General features: G+C 35.6%; 1 protein-coding gene and 2 long non-coding RNA genes across 7 annotated transcripts in view; 2 read left to right on the forward strand and 1 right to left on the reverse strand.

The window, feature by feature from the left end:
- PPP1R3A (protein phosphatase 1 regulatory subunit 3A) overlaps positions 1-6,465 on the forward strand; it is a 46,981-nt gene extending 40,516 nt beyond the window's left edge. For 3 of the 4 annotated variants that reach the window (XR_012010601.1, XM_072783408.1, XM_072783410.1), the window contains one exon: positions 4,901-6,465. Coding sequence is in view for 1 of the 4 variants with exons in the window: in XM_072783410.1 (XP_072639511.1) it covers positions 4,901-4,922 (22 nt within the window). In the remaining 3 variants the exon portion in view is untranslated. Of the gene's footprint in view, positions 1-66; positions 4,607-4,900 lie in introns of those variants that run through there. The other variant, XM_072783409.1, reaches the window with a different exon arrangement.
- Positions 1-21,842, reverse strand: part of LOC140608624 (uncharacterized) — a 43,742-nt gene extending 21,900 nt beyond the window's left edge. Inside the window, exons 1-2 of one of the 2 annotated variants that reach the window (XR_012010602.1) lie at positions 21,322-21,842; positions 18,900-19,047 (exon numbers count right to left, since the gene is read on the reverse strand). This is a non-coding gene — a long non-coding RNA (uncharacterized lncRNA). Of the gene's footprint in view, positions 1-18,899; positions 19,053-21,321 lie in introns of both variants that reach the window. The other variant, XR_012010603.1, reaches the window with a different exon arrangement.
- LOC140608625 (uncharacterized) lies at positions 10,826-15,960 on the forward strand. Its single transcript, XR_012010604.1, has 3 exons — positions 10,826-11,249; positions 13,280-13,481; positions 15,181-15,960. It is a non-coding gene; the product is annotated as an uncharacterized lncRNA (long non-coding RNA).
- Positions 21,843-24,472: the final 2,630 nt, after the last annotated feature.

The following is a 24,472-nucleotide window of genomic DNA, read 5'->3' on the forward strand; positions in this document are numbered from 1 at the left end:
TTTTGTGTCATTTCTATATTTATTAAATGCATATATATTACCTTCATTTTTTTTTAACTTAAGTAGGCTCCACGCCCAGCATGGAGCCCAATGTGGAGGCTCAAACTCATGACCCTGAGATCAAGACTTGAACTGAAATCAAGAGTTGGACACTCAACTGACTGAGCCGCCCAGGCTCTACACCTTCATTTTTTCAACGTGAAACAATATATTATGTGAAATTTTAAGGAAGAGTTCCCTAAGTTTTTTCCTAATATTCAATTCTCTATATTCAAGATAATAAAGAGTGGTATGGGTAAATCAATAATGGATTACAGAGAACTCATTTTTATTTGGCTGAGATGCCTCCACAATCTGATTTTGCAGCACATTTCATTCAATGTCTAATCAAGTTATTAGCCGTAAGTCCTCTGTCAGCCAAGCAAGTCATATCATCCCTAGAACATGGCATGCACATCTGTTCCTCTGTGGCTGCTCATGTACACCCTTTTGTCTAGATCATTTCAGGTACCTTTACTCTTCCTATCCAATTCTGCATACTTTTTCTACGTACACTTTAAGCTCCTATTCTTTTGAAGTATCCTCCTAGTTCAGTTTGTGGGATCTCTGTTTTCAGATCTCTTTTGACACTAACCTTCCTGCATGCAGTGGGCATTTGACTAATTATCCTAACTGGACTGCCTGCTTGTTCAGGACAGGGACCATGGTTTCTTCTTGCCTCATCAACTCACAAGGTCTAGTTTGTAGGAATCTTTAGTACCCATGGATAGAATTTAATTGCAGTGACGTCACCTTCCTATCCTACTTCTAAAATGTAGACAAGATAGTCTGAGGTCTGATTTTAAAATGAGTGAACCTAATCAAAAAGTTAGGATGGTTTCATTAACTGCCAAAGACCACATAGAAAGGGATAAAGAGAATGACAAAATGGTGTAATGCAGTGGGTTTGGGATGTGGGAAGACGGAAATATCCTTTCTCTCCATTTCTCTTACTAATTAAATTGATTTTCTATATTTATGCATTCTTCTTAGTGAGATAACATTCCCTTCATTCTGTTTCATGGGAAATAATATACATATTTTACACTAAAAGAATAGTAATGCACACCTTAATTCCCTAATGTGAAAATTGATAGAACAAGACCTGCTTTCAGATAAAGTAATGCAGGAGCTTAAAAATCAACAAACATCACAAGGTATAAAGTGTAAGAAACTCAATCTTCTCAACTGCTGCCATGCCCTTTGAAAATGGCTGATCTGTCAATTTCACACCTGTTCTGCATGTCAACTTTTCCAGTTGAGCAAATAGCACAACCAGCAAAAATAGTTACTGGATTTTTTTTTAAAAAGGAAACATTTACCTTATTAACATATAAAAGAGTATATATATACACATATATATATTCACAAATATACTCACACAAGCATGCAGGCACATGCACACACACATACATGGTATTCCAACATCTGAAAATGACAGTAAGCAGTGAACTTGGACTACTAATACAATGTATAGTGACTCAGGTGATATAACACGTAAGAGGTTTATCCTTTCCTTGAAGACACTCATTTTATCACATTAGATATGAAATTAAAATGGTAACAACAATATGCCTATTTTTTTGGCAGAGTCTAAAGGAAAGCAGCATATCCCTTACCTAGAAATGTACTATCGTGTCATATAACAGCTTGAGACCATTAGCAATTAGTCTCTTAAGACTTAAAGTAAGATACACATCTTCTGTATTATAGAATTCATCAGTGTCATGTATTGTTTGATTTGGTTCTGAGTGGAAACATTTAAAATTTCCTAAAGATGCATTCTATAAAACATAATATCAAACAGCAGAGAGGTAGTGCTTAAAAGTTACCATTATATGGTTTCATTCATCCCAGGAATATAAAAAGTAGTGAAAGGGATTAAAGGGGAAAGGAGAGAAAATGGGTAGGAAATACCAGAAAGGGAGACAGAGCATGAGAGACTCCTAACTCTGGGAAACGAACAAGAGGTGGTGGAAGGCGGAGGTGGGCAGGGGGATGGGGTGACTGGGTGATGTGCACTGAGGGAGGCACTGGATGGGATGAGCACTGGGTGTTAGACTGTATGTTGGCAAATCGAACTCCAATAAAAAAATATACAAAAAAACAGTTACCATAAGAGGTTAGACATTCACTTTGTAAACACTTAAATAAACAATAATCTCCTTTTAATAATTTTATGTGGAGGCTTTTATTTTTTTTTAAGATTTTATTTATTTATTCATGAGAGACAGAGAGAGAGAGGCAGAGACATAGGCAGAGGGAGAAGCAGGCTCCCTGCAGGGAGCCCTATGTGGGACTGGGACTTGATCCCAGGACCCCGGGATCACACCCAGAGCCGAAGGCAGACGCTCAACCACCAAGCCACCCAGGCGTCCCAATGTGGGAGGCTTTTAATGTTCATTTTATAAAATACTTTTAGCATGGAGCATTTGTGAAAATATCACAGATTTAAATAATGTTTATACATATACTCTAAAACATATTAATATCATGTCTTCTACACATCAAATGCCTTTTCCCAATCAACCCACAAATTTTTTGGAAGTTTAATTATCATTTTCATTATGTATGTAAAATCCCCATGTTCAAGTGAAAAAGTTCTGAGTCCTACATAAGGAAGGGAATAAAGGTTAAGGAAAAGGTAATTTATTTCCTACTTTCACAGATATAAGTGGAAATATTTTAAATACATTTCTATTCTTTGAAAGTTGAAAAGGGAAATAGGAAGTGAAGGTAAGAGATTATAAATGTCCTTCATATTTATTTCATAGTCTTTAATATTTGGTGTAAATCCTATAGATTTCAATTTAATAAGTTATCTTCTCCCATGTGAATTATTTGGCTTACCTGGACTTATTCCCATTCTTAATTTAAGTGCAACTTGTTGATTTTTCATTACATGAATGAAAAATCATTCTTGCTAGGTACCTAGTTAGTCTGGATATTTGAGAATAATATCTACATCTGTATCTCTATTGTGTGCATGTGAGGTTCATTCTTTAATAATAATAGTAGTAATATTTATTATTATAATTATTATAACAAGTGTCACAATTATTATAACAATTATTATCAATAGCCAACTCTTAAGCATTTACAATAATTGGGAACTGTTTTAAGTCCTTTATGCGCAACAACTCATTTATATTTACAACTCCATGAGGCAAGTACATACTATTACCTTCCCATTTTACAGAGAGAAATGGATGCACAGAGAATCTAGCTTTTCCAGGGACACACAGCTAGTAAGTGGCCAAGTCCAAATTCAGACTCCAGTTGACTTTCTCCAGAGTTGACTCTCTTAACCATTGTACTGTGTTGCTCCTTCAATTCAGATATACCAAGTTATCTTATGAATCACAGTTGTACACTAGCTACATGGTGTTATACTAGTATATAAAAACATTACATGTAACATACCATCCGCAGACAATCCAATCTTTACTAGTGCTCTTAAAAAAGAAAGCTCCTATAACTATTCTGTTCTTTTCAATTTATTCAGATCTCAATTAAAAAAAATATACATTGATTCCTGTCCAGGCCACAAGAAATGTGCCAGTCCCAGGCTTACCTAGCTTGAGTGTAGCAAAGGAGATGGAGACATAAACCAGCAATTGCAATATCTTGTGAACAGTTCAATAATAGAGGTAAGATTCAGGAAGAGAAGTGGCACAAAGGAAGGACTGTTTGATCCTGTAGACACTTCATTTCTTAGATTTCAGAGATGTACCATCTTTTTAACACTACAGTTTTAGGCAGCAAGGAAACCACAATAAGACCCTCCAAATACCTCATTATAATTAAGTTTTACAAACATAATAACTACAATGAAGATACACCTTGATGTGGCTGGCAGAGTGCTTATTTTTGCCTGATGTCCCATTCTAATTATTAATAGTACTCTTTTCACTTTCAAAAGTTACATGATTTGAATGAAAAATGGTAAGGTCAGCCTAAAAATCCAATAAGATATCTTCGCCAGTAGGTATAAATCACTCTGTGTCACATGAATAAAAAGGGGAAGCTTCTAATGTGGATACCTCTATAACCTACAGACAAAATTCTTGTCCTTAGGGTTGTCAAATATAATTCAGATATACCCGTCACTGGTCAACCTAGGTAAAGAACTGCAACCTTTTTTGCAGATTCAGTAATGCTGAGGGCAATGATTAAAAAACAAATGCAGGGACTTATTTAAAGAATGCATTGGTCAAAAACCATTGGAAAGAAGTCATTTACATTACTGACAAAGACAATTATAACACTGTGCAACCAGATACTATAACCTATACCCAATCCAGAGGGCTTAAGATGTGCTAACTCTATTATACAGGATAGCCAAAGTGGAACTATCCAGATAAAAGAAACTTTTGCAAAAGCTGTGGTGACCACTGCATGTTACTCAAAATTACACGAGTCTATGTTGCTGGAAGCTATATTATGAGTATACATTCTGCTCATTATCTGTAAGAGGAACAAACATTTTTTGGAAAGAAATTAGATCATATTACTGGCATTTAACAAACATGAGGTAAGCCAATAACATTATAATAGTAAAAATAAATTAAAATATAAACAAATGACCTAAATTATTCAGTGAGAGACATACATTTTTCTTGCAAGTAAGCGAGAGGGAGAATGAGCAGAGGGAGAAGCAGACTCCCCGTTGAGCAGGGAGGCTGATGTTGGGCTCAATCCCAGGACCCTGGGATCATGACTTTAGCTGAAGGCAGATGCTTAACTGACTGAGCCACCCACTCAGGGCCCTGAGAGTCAAAGACTTTTTAAGATAGAACCAGTGTCCCTCCACCTAGTTTCGGCCTTTGCAATAACCTTAACGTTTGACCTCAATTCACAGGTGTGCTGTACTAAGACTGTGAATGGCAATGGATTCAAATGGAAGAATTTCCTGCACTTCTGCTTAAGAAAAGTGTGTTGGCAATATTACCCAAAGAACTACTGTCATAATTTAAGATCACAAAATATGTTTCTACTGAATGAATGACAAAAGGCTAGCGCAGTTGCCTTAAAAGCCTTTAGCTGTGACTTTACTGACTTCAACCCAACCTTACCCACATAAGACATAGAGGAGCAATTTTTGAATACTGATTTTTCTATGTATGCTCTTTCCTCATTCATAAAATATCACTGGGGTCAATTTTATGTATCGATAAAGCTGTTCTATCACTGAAGGTGTAGAGATCCCAGTATTTTATAAAGTTGACATCCCCGTTTTAATTGTTAAGGCCAATGGAAACTTGATAATAAATCTCATTCACTCAAAGTGGTTTGTCTGGAAATAACCAAAACCCCTCAAAGTATTTTAAGGGAAAAAAAGAACTACATATCATAAGGAAATAAGACAAGAACTCTAGGGCTAGAGTCAAAAAAGGCATCAATAGGAACATGAAAAGCCATCAGAAATCAAGTTTCTCTTGGCTTTTACGTTTTCCCATCTTTTTGTGTATGTGTGTGTGTCCACTTTAGTTTTCTGTTTTGGTTAGTGAGTTTTCTCTTTTGACTTACTCTTCTAGATGTATGGTTCCTAAAATAGAATTCTCCAACAGCAGTATTATATCCTGATTATAAATGTCTAAAAGTTAAGTGGTTGAGAGTTTTCTGGATATCGGTTCTAAACTCCTAGAAGAGTGAAATTAATTTGGTTCCATCTGAATAAGATGTTCATTCCAGATGGAATCCATTGTATCCCAGTAACTGGAGGCAGAGAGTGATGAGGACTTGCCGTATAGGAAATGTTTCCAAGTTCTCAAGGGCAGGTAGGTATTTGTAATGTGTATCTGTAATACACCAATTCTCATATTTTTGTGGATATGTTTCTGCCTTTTTCCTTTTGTAGATCCATAGAACCCTAATTTCCTTTTGTAGATCCATAGAACCCTAATTTCTTTTTTTCTAAGTTTTTATTTAAATTCCAGTTAGTTAACATACGGTGTAATATTAGTTTCAGGTGTAGAGTTTAGTGATTCATCACTTAGACACAACACCCAGTGTTCATCACAAGTACTCTCCTATAAGGTCTTAATTTCTATAGCTTTACAGTAGGTCTTGATATCAGGTAGGGCAAAGGAAATCTTTATGTCAGTGGGATAAGGTTACTGTACTTTGTCCTATACTATGTTCTTTAAAATTCTACAACTCTTGACCCTTTGCTCATCCATCTGAATTATAGAATCAGCTTATCAAATTTCATGGAAAACTTGTGTTAATGGAATTTTACTGAATGTGTACATTAGAGAAGAATTGACATTTAAAAAATATTGAGTCCATCTATAAGAATAGTGTATTTTTGTTTTCAGCTATGATTTATAATAATATCCATGAATACATTGCATATTTACTATTAGATTTATTCCTATTAAATAAAATACTAAAAAAAATAAAGATTTATTCCTATGTACTTCATGGTTTTGGTGCTTCTGTGAATGAATTATTTTTTTCCTATTATATTTCTTTTGGAAATTAATATATTGTAAGACTTATTCTTACGTGCCACTTATCCAATTACTTTGCCAAACTCTATCACTAGTTCTACTAGCTATTAGTTTGATATTTTGGTAGTTATGCCAGAGGTGTACAAGAACACTATTGATTTTTACATGTTCTTTTTACACATTTTGCAGAAACTAATTAGTACAACCAGTTTGTATTATTTTTAACCCTTTTTTGTGGTGAATGTATACCTCATTTATTTTTAATCCTTATTCTTTAAAAAAGTTCATATAATACTATAAAATAAAGCTAGCATTTTTAACTGCATTGAACTGGTTTTGAGATGATTATATCTCAAAACATATATATATATATATAAATATATATATTAAAATTTTCCATTCACTTTCTAATCATTTCCTGTTTCTCATAATTACCACTGTAATTTAACACATGAATATGTTATTTTTTTAAGATTTTTTTATTTATTCATCCATGAGAGACACAGAGAGAGAGGCATAGACATAGGCAGAGGCAGAAGCAGACTCCTTGCAGGGAGCCCAATGTGGGACTTGATCCCGGGATTCCAGGATCATGCCCTGGGCCAAAGGCAGATGCTCGACCGCAGAGCCACCCAGGTGCCCCACATGAATGTCTTATTTAACAAAACATTTAATTTCTGTATGATCTCTGATTATTGGTGTCAAATTATATTAGGCTATTATCATAGAATATGATTCACTGCCAATTATTTGAACTATGATAACACTTCCTTTGTGATCTACTACATTATCGATTTAATTATTATTCTATGTATGCATTCATTTTTGGGGTACAGAATTCTGTATATATTTATTAGGTTGAGCTTCCTAAGTTTGCTGTTCAAAACCATATTCTAACTAATAGTTAATCTGCTTCAACTAGCATTCCTTGAAATCTTATACTAATATTATGGAGGTATCTTCTTTTTGTAATTGTGCCTGTTCTGCTGTAAATATTTCAAGTCTCTTAATTCTAAGTTGCAAATAAGCTCAATATTGTTAACATTTCTTAAGTGAGTTTTCCCTTTTGTCTTGTACATGGTATCCTTATTAATATTTTGCCTTAAATTCTATGCCATCTTATATTAATATTGCTGTGCTAGTTTTCTTATGGTTAGTATTCATATAATATAGCATTCCTCATCACTCTTACTAGCAACTTATAGCTATATTTTAAAAAATCCAATCTGTAATCTGTCCTCTACTAGGTGAGTTCAAGCCATTAACAGTATTTTAAGAACTAATATATTTGAATTTATTTGTACCATGCTATTTTGAGTTTATATTATATAGTTTCTAGCTCTTTGTTCTCTGTACTGCATTCTTAATGAATTCCTTAAATTATTCTTCCAGTTTACTGGTTTTCTCTTTTATTCTAATGTGGAAATTACTTTTCAAATTTTAATAACTATGATTTTTATTTAAACATATAGAATTTGTTCTCTTTCATGCCTCGCCATTCTAAATTCTCTTCTTTTTTACAAATAATTCCTTGACATTTAAAAAACAGAAGTATTCTTTATCAATTTGAGAACCATAATTGCAGTATTCAAAGTCTTTATTGGAATACTTCATAAAATTAATTTAGGTTGGTATGAATGTGCCAATTCTTGATTAGGTTACCTGCATTTGGTGTTTGGTTTCTTTGTGTGCTTTAGAATTTTTGTTTGTCAACTCATTGTCACTTTTTTTCTCTGAGTTTATTTCTCCCTGTCTCGATCCTAATTTGTAGTTGTTTTCACTTGGCTTGTTGATCCTCACATGCAGAACAACCTAATCATATCATTAGATTTGGAGGCTCCTGCACCATGGGGATAATAGAAACATTGCAGAGTCTGTCAATTCCAAAGTCAGTTGGTTGTTTTTGTGCTACTGTCAGCAGGGAGTCTATATCTTTATTCTTCTTAGACTTACAGCTTGTTAAAGTTGCATTCTAGGTTTTAGTCTGTGTTTTCTCTTGAGAAGGGAGACCCACCTCCAATTGTTGGATTCAAATTGTGAACGTCATCAAATGTTGTTTGTATGTGTCACATCCCAGGAAATGGCAGGAGTGGGAACTGGAGGGAGAAAAATTCAGTCCAGCATATTAGCACGAAAGAGTATTAAAGAGGAAGGAAAAATATGCGTACTGCCTATCTCTGTTTTAATGATGTCCACTTAGGATTATCTCACAGTCATTTATTTTATTTATTTAAAAAAATTTTTTTTTTAATTTATTTATGATAGTCACAGAGAGAGAGAGAGAGAGGCAGAGACATAGGCAGAGGTAGAAGCAGGCTCCATGCACCGGGAGCCCGACATGGGATTCGATCCCGGGTCTCCAGGATCACGCCCTGGGCCAAAGGCAGGCGCTAAACCACTGCGCCACCCAGGGATCCCCCTCACAGTCATTTAATGAAATAGTTTACTCCTCAGAAAAGCTTTGTTTAGAAGGCTTGATCGATCAATGCCAGTTTGAACAATAGCAACAGATATTGGTTGGGATGCTGTATTTTATTTTCTTCGGTAGATGCTAAAAATTTAATTATGAATTTAGAATTTTATGTTTGTATTGAAATTAAAATAAAAAAATAAAATTAAAAAATGTTTAAAAAGAAGCTATGGGGATCACTGGGTGGCTCAGCATTTTAGCACCTGCCTTTGGCCCAGGGCGTGATCCTGGAGTCCCAGGATCGAGTTCTGCATCAGGCTCCCTGCATGAAGCCTGCTTCTCCCTCTGCCTGTGTCTCTGCCTCTCTCTCTCTCTCTGTCTCTCATGAATAAATAAATAAAATCTTTTTTTAAAAAAAAGCTAGAGTTAGATCAGAGATGCTGTGAAATTGATTTTTCAAATATTTATGATTTATCCATAAATTATACTGCCACATATCTTTTTATGGAATTCAAAATATGTAGAGCTTATATTTGAACGTGATTATGCTAAAGAGAAAGAAATGATTTGTAAATAGACGTTCCTAGACATTTGCTAAAATGCTTGTTTCATTGTAATCCAAGGATTCCCTGGGGCTTGAAAGGTCTATGTCCAAATTCCTGATGGAATCAACCTTCTTTGTTATGAAATCCAGGTACATATACTTGAAGTAGTTGATATTTTCTCATATTCCTCACTCTTGTAGCAGAAAAACTGAAAGTGGCCTGAATAAGAGATCACAATCTCACTGAGAAACCTGAAACTCAGCTTTTGGATTTCTAGGCTTTTTCTTTTCCACTTCATTTTATATCACACTCTTTCTTCCTTCCTAACCTTTGCCACGATGATAATAATCTTTGCTGTTTTGATATGATCTCAGATACTTAAATATATATACATACATAGACATTTATATCATCTTGCAAGATTTTAAGATTGAGTCAAGGCAGGTTAGTGTTTGCCATGATCCCACTAAACTATGATGCTACAAAATATAAAATATACCTAATACTAAAATATAAAATGGTACCTAATATTGTATAGATTATTCTCATTAAATAACTAGAGAAAAGAAATAAAGTTATTTTAGTGCTGAAAACCAATTAGCCAGTGACTGACTTGGACTACTGTCATATTTCAGTTCCAAAAGGCATGACCAAAACACAGCAACATCAAAATACATTGGGACCACTCTGGTTATTTGTGTCACTCTCCTGAACCACATCGTGGCATGTGGCTGACCTAACAAGCTATCAAGTCTTGACAAGTGTAAAACCCCTTTTATCTTATTCAGGGAAAATGCCTACTATATATTTACTTTTCATTATAGGAAATACATCTTTATGTATTACCTCATCAAAAACATGCTTTAATATAACCTAGAAAATTGAGTATGGTTCCTCAGATACCAAAACAATTCTTGTATGGAGAAAGACTGAATTAAATTGGGATTTTACTAGCATATTGAGTAAACACTTCATCTTTGATATGTTAACGCTACCTGGGGACCTTGAGAGGTTTTTGCCTTCCAATTTATAAATTAGAATTCTGCTGGAGTTGTGACCAAGTATAGAGTTTTTGTTTTAAATATTCCTGCTCAGGACTTTCAAAGTATTTTGTCTACTATAAGAATAGTTTTTACATGTTTAGGTGAGTCAGTGGAAAGATGAGATTCAAAACACATAAGGTTAGGCGATCATTTTCCTATTATCATGAGAAAAAGTTGGTAACTCCATAGCTATTTCTGATATTGTTGCCAACCATAGCTGACTGTAACTATTTCCTGAAGCTAACAGATGTTATAGTTAGATGCTATAGAAAATTCGGAGTGTAACACACTGTGAAAGATTACCCTGATGACATCGGGAATGCCTTCCTGAGGAGCTGGCTCTTGGGCAGGTCCTTAAAGCCAGAACAGAATTTTGATAGGAGGTGAGAAAGTAAGAAGCATTTTTAGCCAAGATAGTTAATTTAACTCATTAAATACTTAGAACAAACTGTAGTAAGTAGAGTTAACTACTAATCAGCACTGCTAGGTGTTAGGCACTACCCTAAATATTTAACACAAATTATCTAAATTAATCTATTTGAAAACTTGAGGTAGATACTCTTACTATTTTCATTTTAAAGACGAAGCTCTGAGACACAGAGAGATCACTCAGCTAGTTAGTGGTAGAATCAGGATTCAATCCAGAGCAGCTGCTGACTCCAGGACCTACACGGCTGAAAACAAGGATCCTGGAGTCAACTGCCTGGCTTCAAATTCTGATTCCATCTACAGCACTTAGGTTACTGCCTGCCACCGGGTAAGTGCCTAATAAATGTTATTTATTTTAATTATGCTTATTGTTATTACTAATAAATTGCTATGTCATTGCTATTTCTCTGTGGCTATGTGCAAGTTATTCAGTGTACTGCAGATGATACAAATATGATAGATTGAAGGTCTCAGTCCTCAATGAACTTTCAGTTTTTTAGGAGCAATAGATATATGCCCCAGAGGTATAATATGCTTAGTATGGGAGAGATTAATTCCAACTGCAAGAGATTAAGGAAGGCCCCAGAGGTGGTTTTTGAGTAGAACATAGGATGGATAAGCTTGCAGTTGAAGAGATAAGAGGGAAGGCATCACAGGGTGAAAGGACAGGAAGCACAAAAGGCGGAACGTTTTAAAAACATTCAGAGTGTTCTTGGAAAATAGCTTGGTTTGCACTTAGTTTGCACAAAGTGAGGGAAAGGCAGTGAGAAAAAAAAAAGGCAAGAAAGCAGCCTTAAGTTTAGATTTCATGGAGCTCTGAAGAGGTCTTTAAACAAGTCAGTGATAGATCAAAGGCATTTTTGGAAGATTATTTTGGGAGCAGGGCATTAAGTGGAGGGCAGGAGGGCAGAGTTATTACTACAGGCATGAAAACCAATTCAGGCTTGTTGCCATAGTTCATTGTACCTTCATAATTCTAGTGGCACACTCCATCATTAATTTTTGTGTGTGCCTCTGGACAAGTCCCTTACTATTGTGATCCTCTGTTTCCTCATCTAAAAAATTCCTTAGGGATATGATCACCTGCTTTTAGAAGTCATGGATTCGCTGTGCTTGACTCTGTATTTAAAATTCTCACAAATAATTTTTGTTCATGATGATGATTGACAGATATGAATATCTTTCCTTTCTTAGCAAATTATTTTTAAAATTTCCATTCATTTGACACACAGTACTTACTACATTTTGATCATTATTTTTACCTTATTTGCAGTTCTTCTTGACTAATGGCCACATTTTATACTTCTATATCTAAACAAAAATTAGTATATCTTATAGGCTCAAAAATACTTATTTAGTTCATAATGACAATATGAAGTTCTATGCTTTTATGATTCTTTTCTGGTGAGTTTTAAAACTTATCACATTCAGTTTTTAGACAAATTTGATATATAAAATTAAAATGATTTGCTTTCTTATCACTGCTATTTAAACTAAAAAAAATTTATTATGTGTATTTTCATATTGTATCTTCAAAATCAGAATATATATTACACAAAAGAGTAGAAGAGGATTTTTTTCTCAAAATAAATATACAAACCCATACAGTATAGGGCAGTTCTATAAAGATGATTTTTAAGACTATGAAAAGTCTAAATATATATCCCAGGTCAAGACAGCTGACTTTAAGTTAAATGGCTTCTATTTGGGAACTTTTGTTGTGACTTTCACATATATTTTCACATAGATTTTTGGCTAGAGTAAAACATAGATCCCTTGATATTTGAAGACTGAATGTCCCCTAGATATCTTAAGATGCTACAGCAAACAAAGTCCTATTGGTCTGAGAAGCCACTAGAAGTAAATCTTAAAACTAATTATGGCTCTCATGCTGAGAGTTTCTTTAAGAGCCACTTTCCAATTTCTGTCAAACATTTGCAGTTCTAGTACAAATACATTTATTTTTCTTCAGAATTCACTTGCATTTCAACTTCAAGATAGTGTTTGCCTTTCATTGTGAAATAGGGGAAGGTTATGAAGAAGTTTACAAGGAATTAAAAAATTAACTCTTAAAATCCTATTTTAATTTTGCAAAAATCTGATGGATCCAGTTCTAACAATCATAGAGTTACACAACTATCTTACGGATTTGGAATGGTGTCATTGCCAATTTTGGCTTTGAATTTAAAAAAAATCAGTTTCTTAAAAATAAACTCTTGAAAGTGATTTTATTGCCAATATAAACCTTAGTGGAAAATTACCAAACTTCCTTGATTTTTTTGGTTACAGTAGTTTATTCCCCACAAAAAACAAACACAGCAGCAATGAATTCCCTATACTGTTCTCTGACCAACACAGCAGACGTATGATTGCCTGTGGATGATACACTTTCCCCAGTCAGGAGTTGCATGGAGATTTTTTACACTTAAGGTGTCTCCCTGGCTGACATCATGAAAGAAAAGGAAAAGGAAATCAGAAAAGGAAATGGTGTGGATTTAGTCCAATTTGTCTCTCAACTGCATATCTTCACATTTGTTCAAGGAGAAGAATCAGATCAATGGTAAGTCTGATGGGGCTATTTTTACCAATTAAAAAACTTGCTATTTAAGGATTATTTTAGAGTTAGGAAAATACCATATATAAAATAATTAGTTATAAGAATACAAAAATTGAATTTGCATTAGATTATCAAATACTAAGGTTCATTGTCACCATCTTAACTATATAATTCATGCAAAGCATCTCTTATAATCTCTATCATATTAACAACCTTAATGGAATGAAGGCTACAATTTAGAATTTACTAACATACCTAATAAAATGTGTAAGGTTAGTTTCATTAACTAGGTTTACATAATGCATTTTTCTTATGACAATCATACCTCTTACGATATTCAAGGATATATCCATTTAATACATTTTAAATGAATGACTCACTTTTTTCTTGGTTCATTGTCACTTGACTGAACCCCATAGTTATATCCAATAAGAAGTAAGTTAAAAATGAAGTTTCTGTCAACTATTTTCCACTAGCAAACATAGTGACTCACCTTCCAAATAAAAGCATATCAACATGAAAGTTTCCCAAGGGTATATTCTAGGTCATAATCTTTATGTTAATGAATTCCTTACTGAATAGTAAATCGTAAGAATATATTACCTTATTCCTATAATACATTACCTGTCAGCAGGTAATTACCCATCAAAACCTAAACAGAGAGGAAGATTGCCCTGTGACACCAGTGACCCCTACAGGTAAAATTAGAAAAGAAGTACATTGCAATTGGACTAAAAGATACCCACTGCATATTAGAATGTAGCTAACTAATGCTAAAGCGTAGCACATATCAGTAACTCCCAATTACACTTGTTATTATTTTCTAATTGGCATCGGAAATTTTGCAATACGTAAAATAAATCAAGCATATATTTTCATATTTTAGCTATTATTGAACAAATTTACCTTATGCATATTACCCAGAGTTTCTAGAAAACTCTGTCCAGATAGGGCCTTTTAAAAGATATTTGAAGTTATTTGATTAAGGAGCTAGAATAGATCACAAATGGCCATCTGTTTTATAGCCTGCCTGATAATTAGTTTCAATAACCAGCTAACTGGGTGCTTAAGACGTACAAAGTATTACACATGGTGTCTCAGGAACTCCCAGTGAGATAAGTAACATTATAGAAAAAGATAGTTGAGTGGCAATAAGTGGTAAAGTTGGGAAACATACTCCTAAACCCCTGCTCCTGGACACTATACCACAGGGTGTAGGTAATGTTTAGGAAAGTTGACAAAATGGATACATGTACTTCAATCTCAATTTAATGACATATATTTAATGCCTACTCATTTGTTTCATATGTATGGAGTGCTTATTTAATATATCATTACGGGCTGGGTCCTGAAGAGATATGAAAAATAGCCAACAATTAGCGTGGGGAATTTTTTAAAAGAACAATGTATCACATTAACGGTTTAAACAAATGCAGTTTTAACACTCTAATGGTAATAAAGAGAGTAGCCACCAATTCAACCATTTCATATATATAATTGAGTCATTATTTATAGTGCTTATATCAACATTACAATTCCCCAGAAACCTATGAGAGGTACGAATAATTTTTTATAGCTAAACATTTTTCATGATCTCCTATGTTGGATAGGGAGTTAGATTCTTTTAAATTTGGGCTTTGGAATTCGGTATTAAATGTATCTTCACCTTTTTAAAAAAGATTTTATTTATTCATTTTGAGAGAAAGGGCAAGCAGAGGAAGGGGCAGAAGGAGAAAGAAAATCTCAACCAGACTCCACGCTAAGTGCAGAGCCCGATGTGGGGCTTGATTCCACGACCCTGAGATCATGACCTGAGCAGAAATCAAGAGTTGGACAGTTAACAGACTGAGCCACCCAGGTGCTCCTATCTTTGCCTTTTATGTTCCCAATTAACCTATGTAAAATGTGAGGTACAAATAGGAGAATGATGGTTTTTGTTACTCTTGGAGGTATAATATGGTCAAATACTGTCTTTTTTGTTGTTTTTTTTCCCTAGAGAGTGCGTGTGTGCATGAGCAGGGGAAGGGCAGAGGGAGAGGGAGAGAGAATCTTAAGCAAGCTTCATGCCTAGCACTGAACCTGACTCAGAGCTCAGTCTCATGACCCTGAGATCCTGACCTAAGCCGAAATCAAGAGTCAGATACCTAACCGATTGAGCCACCGAGGCACCCCAAAATATTTTCTTTAAAAGGGCTTTCAGTTGGCAATAAAACTTCTAAAGTCTTAACTTTGTCACTCAAACATATAACAAAAAGCAAAAATAAAAACATAATATCCCATAGTTTGTATTATTTTGATTTACTCCATATAATAGTATGCAGATTGCCAAAACCAAGCACAATAAAAACGTACTAAGACTTCACAGGGAAACCAAGTATTTAATGACTATTCATTTTTTCCATAAACATTTAATGAACACCTAATATGTGCCAGGCTGAGACAGAAATTGGGTATATGGTGGTCAACAAAACAGCCATATTCTGCATTTACATAGCTTAACTGTCTAGAGGAAGACCTAGCATTTTCAGGTAAACAAATAAAGAAGGGTTTCAAGTGCTTCTAAGGAAATAAACAGAGCAGAAGGTGACATGAAGGAGAATGACATCGGGGAATCCAATAGTGTAAGCAAGGCAGGCAGCCATGAAGGAAAGTTCCAAATATAAACTGAGGCCTGAATAAATAGGAGGAACATCCACGGAAAAGCAGAGGGAACAGCATGAATAGAGGATCCTGGGAAGGAAAGAATCAGCTCGTGTTGAGAAACTAATCCCAAGCAAGCTAGGGTGATTGGGGTGTGGAGTATAATGAGCAGCAGCACAAAGGGAAGTTCAGAGCAGGATGCATCTTATGAACCATGATGGAGTCTGAGTCTCATTTAATGTGTCATAGGCCTCAGGTAGGGAGTAACAGAATCTTCTTTTGCTGCTATGTAGTGATAAATCACAGAGAGAGATGATCAGAATGAGAAGTCAAGAAAGGATATTTTAGTGGATAAAAGCTAGTCTCACCATTAGAACAAAGTCAATTATCTCCTCACATTCCTATAGATTGACAAGGACTTCCATTCTCTTAAAATATCAGTTGCCATATTAATGCTAAAATAAACAATTTCTGTAGATTACACTGAATTCAATATTGGTTATACCAGGTAAACACATGTATAGTCATACTGATAATGGCTACAAATGCTGAGTCTGTGCTCTACAATTAACTAAAATAAAATTATGTCCCTTTTAATTTAAAAAAAAAAAAAGGCAGAAAAAAATTTACCAGTCTTCAAAAAGATTAGTGGAGAAAAAAATCTTTCATGAGGTAAATTCAGGGTGATCCTCCCTGCCCTGTAATAAGCACAGGCCAAAATAAAATAGCAACAAGACAGTCTGTACATAATGCCAAACAACCAGTCAAGTCAGTGAGGAAAAATTACGTAAGCCAGTTATGTGGCTACAGGAGAATTCAGAAGCATGGGTTTTCTGCATTTAACACTTTATAAGAAGTAACTGACCTCACATAACTATAGTTACTCTGTTCATTTATATGTAAAATGGATAGAATAATGCAAGCAATGGGATTTAAGGGGAGTTGTATAAAAAGTGTCCTGCCCAGAGCCTGGCACATGGTAAGCGTTTGGTTTATAACCAGAGTTGGGGACCTAGCTGACGAGAATCAGCATCATAGGCAGATAGGTTAAGAGGTTTATGGGAGCTTGGCTGACTCATTAGCAGTTAGTTGATAAAAGAGAATAATTAATTTCAACTTATTTAAAAACCTTCATGAGGCAAATCATAAACTAGGAAACTCCATTCTTCAGTCTATAACTTTTAAAGTCTAACGAAATGAGAAGAATGCAGTAATTAGACTGAGAAGGTAAGAGAGTCAATGAAATTCAAACATGACCTTAAGTACTCCAAGCAATTTTGTTACTTACTGGAATGTGCTTCTCACCCTCTCTTCCATGTAAATATATCATCTGAAACATAGAAGGTTTAGGGAGAAAACAATAGAAAATTGTAAAGTTTGAACTGAAGTTTTCTCCTCTAGTTCATCAGACTGTGACCTCGTTTGGGAGGGTCTTTGCAGAAGTCATTATTAAAATGCAATCATACTGGAGCACGGTGGGCTCTCAATACAGTATGACTGGTGTCCTTGTAAGAAGAGGGGAATCCAGAGGCAGACACTCAGGTCAAAGGCGGTGACGTGACAGCAGAGGCAGAGGTGGGAGTGAGGGGCCTACACGCCAAGGCCTGCGAGCGAATGGCAGCTGCTGGAAGAGGCAAGGAAGGATTTCCCCCACAGATTTCAGAGGAAGAATGGCCAGGCCGGCACGCAAGTTTCCAACTTTTAGCCTCCAGAACCAGGAGACAATAAATTTGGGTTATTTTAAGCCACCCAGGTTGTAGTACTTTGTTACAACTGGAACAAGAAGCTAATACAAGAGTGTGGCGGCACGGAGGCCCAGCTGACTGTAGTCTTCACTCTAATTTTTACTCCATCGACACAAGAGAAGCTAAAGACCACGTGGCACGAGAGGCTACCAACAGCCCTGCATTCCCAACCTTAATTTTGATCTGGCCAACAGCTATGCCTTATCAAAAACCAAACAAAATCCAACAAAAAAAACAAACAAATAACCCCCCCACCCCCAAACACATTAATTATATCTTCTCTTCTGAGTCATTTGTGCCTTATTAAGTGACAGACAAATGTTTATCCCTGCCAGACCTCCAGGGCCTCCAGAGCCATGGAGAAATAAGGTCTATTCCCTTGACTTCATGCATCTTTAACAAGGGTGCCGTTGGGGTTGAACACCAGAAATCTCTTTTATTGGTGATGATGTACGTCACTAAAAGAACACAATCTGACTTTTTTTTTTTTTCAGACCCAGGTACATGAAATCGAGCTTACAGTGCTGCAAGTTAGGAAAACCTTGTTTTTAAGGCTGTAAACTGCATATAACTTTGTGAATGTATTCATACGCATGGTATTAAAATAGCTTCTATGTGCCTAAAATCCTAGATTATAAAAATAGCACCCGGCTAAAAACTGGATTTTTTTTTTTTTTTTAGTTGCTGCTCTCCCTCTCTGTGACCATTATCATTTTCTGTGTCCTGTCTTTCCTGCACAGTCCTATTTGCCATCAGTCTTAATTCATTTTCACAAACAAATTAAGGCAGAGAGCCAGGTGAGGTAGGCAACTCTACTCGCTATCATTCACTTCCCTGTGCCTCTGTCAGAATCAATAAACACTCATTCAAAGGAGGGGGGTGGGGGGCTAAGCAACTCATTAATCCTCCCGCTCACTGCTTCCAAAATATGGGTGGCTTGTTAGGTGCCCTCTGAAATCCACAGTGCAACGTGTGGCTCTTGAGCACTGTTAAAGACCCAGCAATACAGCTGTAGAGCATGAGAAGAGGGACTTACCAGGCATAATTACACTGGAGTACGTGTGTTCCGTGGTGCATCAACTCACAGCTTTTTCCAAACATTTTTTCTTCATAGAGGATATAGTTGTAGGTTGTCTTTGTTCTCAGAGACTCTTCTAAGCTTGATGCCTCCCCATTGTTTAAACCTGTCCTTGAACACAAGCAACACTCTGGAAATTCCCAATTTTACACAGCACTTTTCCAAACACATAAAAAGAAAGTTTTCAAACTCAAAAGAGTGAATATTGGTTGCTGACTTATTTCGACTGAATACTGAAGGAGATGGTGTGCAGAAACTCCTTCCGCGATTCATGTGAGGAATGTGGACCTCAACACCATAGAAATTCACATGTAATACTGGGGGTTACAGACAAATACGGACTCTGAATGGATCTGTATGCTTAGGTTTCTCACTCTCCATGACCTTAAAGCTAGACGTGTGATATCTTGGGCTTACTCTTTGAAATCTTTCATTGCCTCCAGTTTGGGAGATTTTATTGTTATTCTTCATGGATTTTCTAACTCTAAGAGAAGTGATGTGAAAAATGACATCAGCCTGACCTCAGTAACCTCTACTTTATTTTATTTTATTTTTTTAGTTTGACTTGCCTAAAAGCCATTATAGCTGCTGTTTATTATTTCAAAACACCATTAATAATATGTGATTCATTTCCATGTAAATTTTTCTTGTAGAGAGCTTTGATTTAGAGCAATGTATGCATTAGGAGGAAAACATCGTATAATTATTTACTCAAAAAACAAGAGAGTGGAGGGTTGAAGAGAGCATATCCCATGAGATTTAAGACTGACAGATTCACAGCAAAAAACCTTTTGTCTGGAAAGTAAGAAAATGATCTTAAGAACTAAGCACAATATACCTCTCATCTTGTCAAAACCAAAGAAGATGCTTTACATGTGCAAAATGTCCAATTGTCTATTCTCATACACAACTAACTTGGAAATATATCTGACTTGGAACATAACCATATTGAAAGTAAAACCTGTAATCATAAACATGACACTTTTATAGATAAAAACGTAAAACCATTAGGTTTTTCAGAAGTAGGATTTTGCTGCTTCATACTTTCAAACATTTATTCTAGTGTTTTTTAACTTATTGATAAAGTACAACAAGGTGATAGTTTATCAGAGAGTACAGAGCATCAAAATCTTAGGGATAATAAAGATAAGAGCTACTGCCTTCTAAAGACTTCTAATACTCCAAGCATAGTACTAAGCTCTTTATTTAAATTGTTCCCTCTCAACATCACAATGAACCTATGGAGTTCACAGTATTATTTTCATTTAAAAAAATGAAGTATCTGAGAATCATCAAAGTTAACTAACTTGTCCAAGATGACATAATTGAAAAATGGCAGAGTTGCAGGTCACCTGCAGGTTTGTCTACCCTAAAGTAAGTGGGCTGTCTGCTGTGCCAAGTAGCTGTGCTGACCAGATATGAGGGATGACAAGTCTCTCACCAACTCATTGATCTCCCCAAATCAAAATTATTCCTCTCCCTTCTAATCCCTCTCTCCCTTTTCTCTTCCCTCCCTCTCTCCCTCTGTGTTCTCTCTTCTCTCTCTTTTCCTTTATTTCCATTCTACTCCAAAAAAAATGATTTGAAGGGGCATATAATGAAATATATATATATATATATATAAATTTGAATATATAAAAATATATATAATGAAATATATATATAATAAAACCACTACAAGCCCCCCAAGATATCATATGTCTGCAACTTTCTGTTATATATAGGATTAAGAGTTACAACAGAAATCCTTTCGAAACACAATATTAACAAACAGTTCCAACACTTTATCCATTAATTTAGTGTTCACTCATTCAACATAATGCATTGAGCCTCTCTTATGTTCTAGGGATTGTGACAAGTCCAGGAATGGGAAGATGAGTGTATTACAGGTCTTTCCTTTGTGACAAATACTATATTACAGACAATACCCAGAGACTAATGGGTCATAGAGAATAAGGAAAGATTTTTTTAGGAAACAGAGGAGAAAGAGGTATTGGTATTCCTGTAAAAGGATGAGAAAAGGCTTGACGAGCTCTGGAACTAAAACACGTGATTATTCTAGGGAAGTGGTGAAATATAATATTCAAAATTGGAAGGTTTGTGAATAAAATACATGAGGTAAAATAAATAAACAATCTGAATGTGTACTAAGCCTTGTGTTATTTTTAAAAATATAATTTGGAACAATCTCCCACTTACAAAAAAGCACAAGTATGCAACAACAACAAAAAAACACATTTTTCCCTAAACCACTTGAGAGTACACTGCTAATATGACACCCCTTGTGAATTCTTTACTGTGTGTCTCCTACAAATAAAAACATTTTCGAACATAACCATAATACAATCTCAAAATTTAAAAATCGACATTGATACATTACTGTCATGTAAGTTTCAAACTCCATTCAAGTTTTCTCATGGTCTTGATAAAACTCTTTACAGAAAACACAACCAGTTCAGAAAACCACATGTTGCCATCTAGTCTTTTTGGTGCTCTTCATTCAGGAATGGTTCTTCTTGACTTTGACACTATAAAAAATTATAGACCAGTTATTTTGTTAACTGTTCCTCAATTTGAGTGTCCGATGAATTCTCATTATTTGATTCAAGTTACTCATTTTCTGCAGGAATATCACAGAAGAGGGGCTGTACTTCCTCACTGCATCTTACCAGGCATGCAATTTCAATTTGTCCCTTTAATGATGATGACTTCGTTCACTCAGTTAAAATAGTGTATGTCAGACTTCATCACTGTTATATGCCTTCTTTTCTTTTTTTAAAATCTTATTATTATTTTTTTATTTGAGAGAAAGAGAGCACACCAGGGGGAAGGAGCAGAGGAGAGGGAGAAGCAGACTCCCTGCTGAACAGAGAGAGCCCAATGCAGGGTTCAATCCCAGAATTTTAGGATTATGACCCTTTTAAAGTTATGACACTCTACAGATTAAAAACCCACTAGGGTTAATAGGAATTACTTTTAAAAACATGAACATTTCTGGGGTGCCTGGGTAGCTTAGTCGGTAAAGTGACTCGTGATTTTTGGCTCAGGTCATGATCTCACAGGTCATGAGATCAAGCCCCCCTAAGCTTAAGATTCTCTCTCCTTCTTTCTCTGCCCCTCCCCCAATCACTCTCTCTATCTCTCTTTTAAAAAAGAAAAGAAAATTTCTTGGAGAGTTTAGTTAAAGTGTTATCAGTGTGTGACTGCCACACTTTAAAGATAACTATCTCCACTTTCACCCCCTTCATGTTTGTTTCTCTAACATCTAGCTAGGATTATCGGCGTTGGGTCAGAGAAAATAAAGATCATTTCAGTGAATGGTAGAACAGGCTCTGGGCAGTTCCAAGGCATCCAAAGTGTGCAGCAAGTTAATGTGGCTCTGGTGTCAGTATCAAAAGGTGAAATTTGTCAGGAAACAGAAGAGATCCTAAGAGGGCGAATGACAGTTGAGGCAGCTGCTTCATCACCATAAGATAACAGACAGTGGCTAGAGGTAAACAGGAGGTAAACTGGCTGTGGTAAGATTGGGACATTTCCACACACTCCAGTGGCCTCCCACAGCAGTTAAAATAAATCCAAACTCTTTACCAGGACCTATAAAGCTCGACAGGATCCGGCATTTGTTGATTTCTTCAGCCGCATCTCATACCACCACTTTCTTCTCAGCTCACTAAATTTCAGCCACATGGGCATTCTAGCTATTTCTTGAACAGGCTAAACTTATTCTTGCCTTAGGCCTTTGCACTTGGTGTTCCCTCTGCTAAGAACGCCCAGCCCCAGATCACCTGGTGTCTTTTCACATCATTCATGGCCCAGCTCAGATATCACCTCTCCAGAAAGGTCTTCCAATTTAAAATAGACACTCCCCACTTCCACCAGCCCCTCCTTCCCCACATTCTCTACCTCTTCACTTTGTTTATCCTCCCTAGCACTTATCACTTTCTGAAATTATCTTGTTTATTTATGTCCTGTTGCCTGCCTTTGCCCTGAGTCTCTAAGTGCTTGAGAGCAGAGACTTTGTCTTGTTAACTGTGTCCTCAGTTCCTAAAACCATGCCTGGCTTGTAGTAGGTATTCAATAAATGTATGTTGAATGAATAACTAAGCAAATGAGCTGCAGTGGTAGTGGAATAGGAATTAAGACAGAATGTCAGCTTGTTGGTCCGAGAGGGTGGAAGGCCTAGAAGTAGGGAAAAGCTATGATGTAGTAGATAATGTGTTCAGGATGGAATAAAAGCTTAAATTTGCCATTCTGTGACATGGGAAAGTTACTTACCCTTGCCGAATGTCGCTTTCCTCGGTTGTGAAATGAAGATAACTATTGTATTATGTTGAATTTAAAGATTCAGTTAGGTGAAATAATGAATATATAAATATATACATAAAGAGTACGGTGCAGAGAAGATGCCCAATAAATAGCAGACATTATTACCATCAATATTGAGCCAAATAAATTTCTGCATGCTTAGTATGTTGACATTGAGGATGGGAAAGCTTAAAAACTTCCTATCCAATTTACTTATTTTCCTAAAATATGCCTTTTTATACGATTTATTATATGTTTATAAAGGTAACAGTAACTTTAGTGTATTTTGCATATCAAATAAAATATTCATATAGACTTGGTTTTCAGATGCAGCCAAATAATAAATTGGACCATAAAGTATGAATACTGTACCTAGCGATGAAATAGTAGTATACATGAATAGAAGAGACATAATGGTTGGTCATAAAATATGATTAACCTAGTTGAAACAAAAGGCCTTAGTACCTCACAAGTGGTGAACTCATTAGTGGGTTATAGGAGTTCCACATGAGTGAAGAAATCATGTATAATGGTTGCTCATTACATACCCTATTTATTCGTAGGGTGCCTTTTTTGAAGCTTATTTTTTCAATTAAGTTTAAGCAAGAAGAGAGAGAAGTATGATTTAAGAATATACCAACTATACTCAAAAACAGTATTATTATTGGAACTTGGTCTATATTAATCAAAAGAAACTTAGCCCTTAATGATAAAGTGTGTTTGGTCTGTATTCCATGTATGACCAAGCCATTCAACACTGCTTTCAAATCAAGACTTTTATGAAGCAGAACCTTTTGATGGGCTATTTCTGTTCCCTCTCTCCTTTATATAATTACTATTACTGCTTCTGTAGCCTGATTCGCCACCACTGCTGTGACTTTGGGTAGTATAATTAACCTTGCTGGGCCTCAGTTTCCACATTTGTAATCTGATAACTAGGACACCAGTGCTGTTTACTGTACCTCATAACTCAAAACACGATAATACTTGTGAATGTTGGAAGGACTTTAAAATGCCATATGCAAAAAAAAAATGCCATATGCATGCAGTTTGTTATTATAGAGCATTTAGTACCTTTTATATAATGGGTGGTCAGTGATATTAACCGAATGAACAGAACCATTGTAATAACTGGCTCCGCCTTGTTATACAGAGATTGGAGGGGTAGGAGTCTGACTTACCACCCTTACATGTATTTTATATCTGTAAGTGCCAGGTGATAAGCA

This window comes from Canis lupus, chromosome 18, assembly GCF_048164855.1.
Source record: "Canis lupus baileyi chromosome 18, mCanLup2.hap1, whole genome shotgun sequence".
Lineage (NCBI taxonomy): Eukaryota > Metazoa > Chordata > Mammalia > Carnivora > Canidae > Canis > Canis lupus.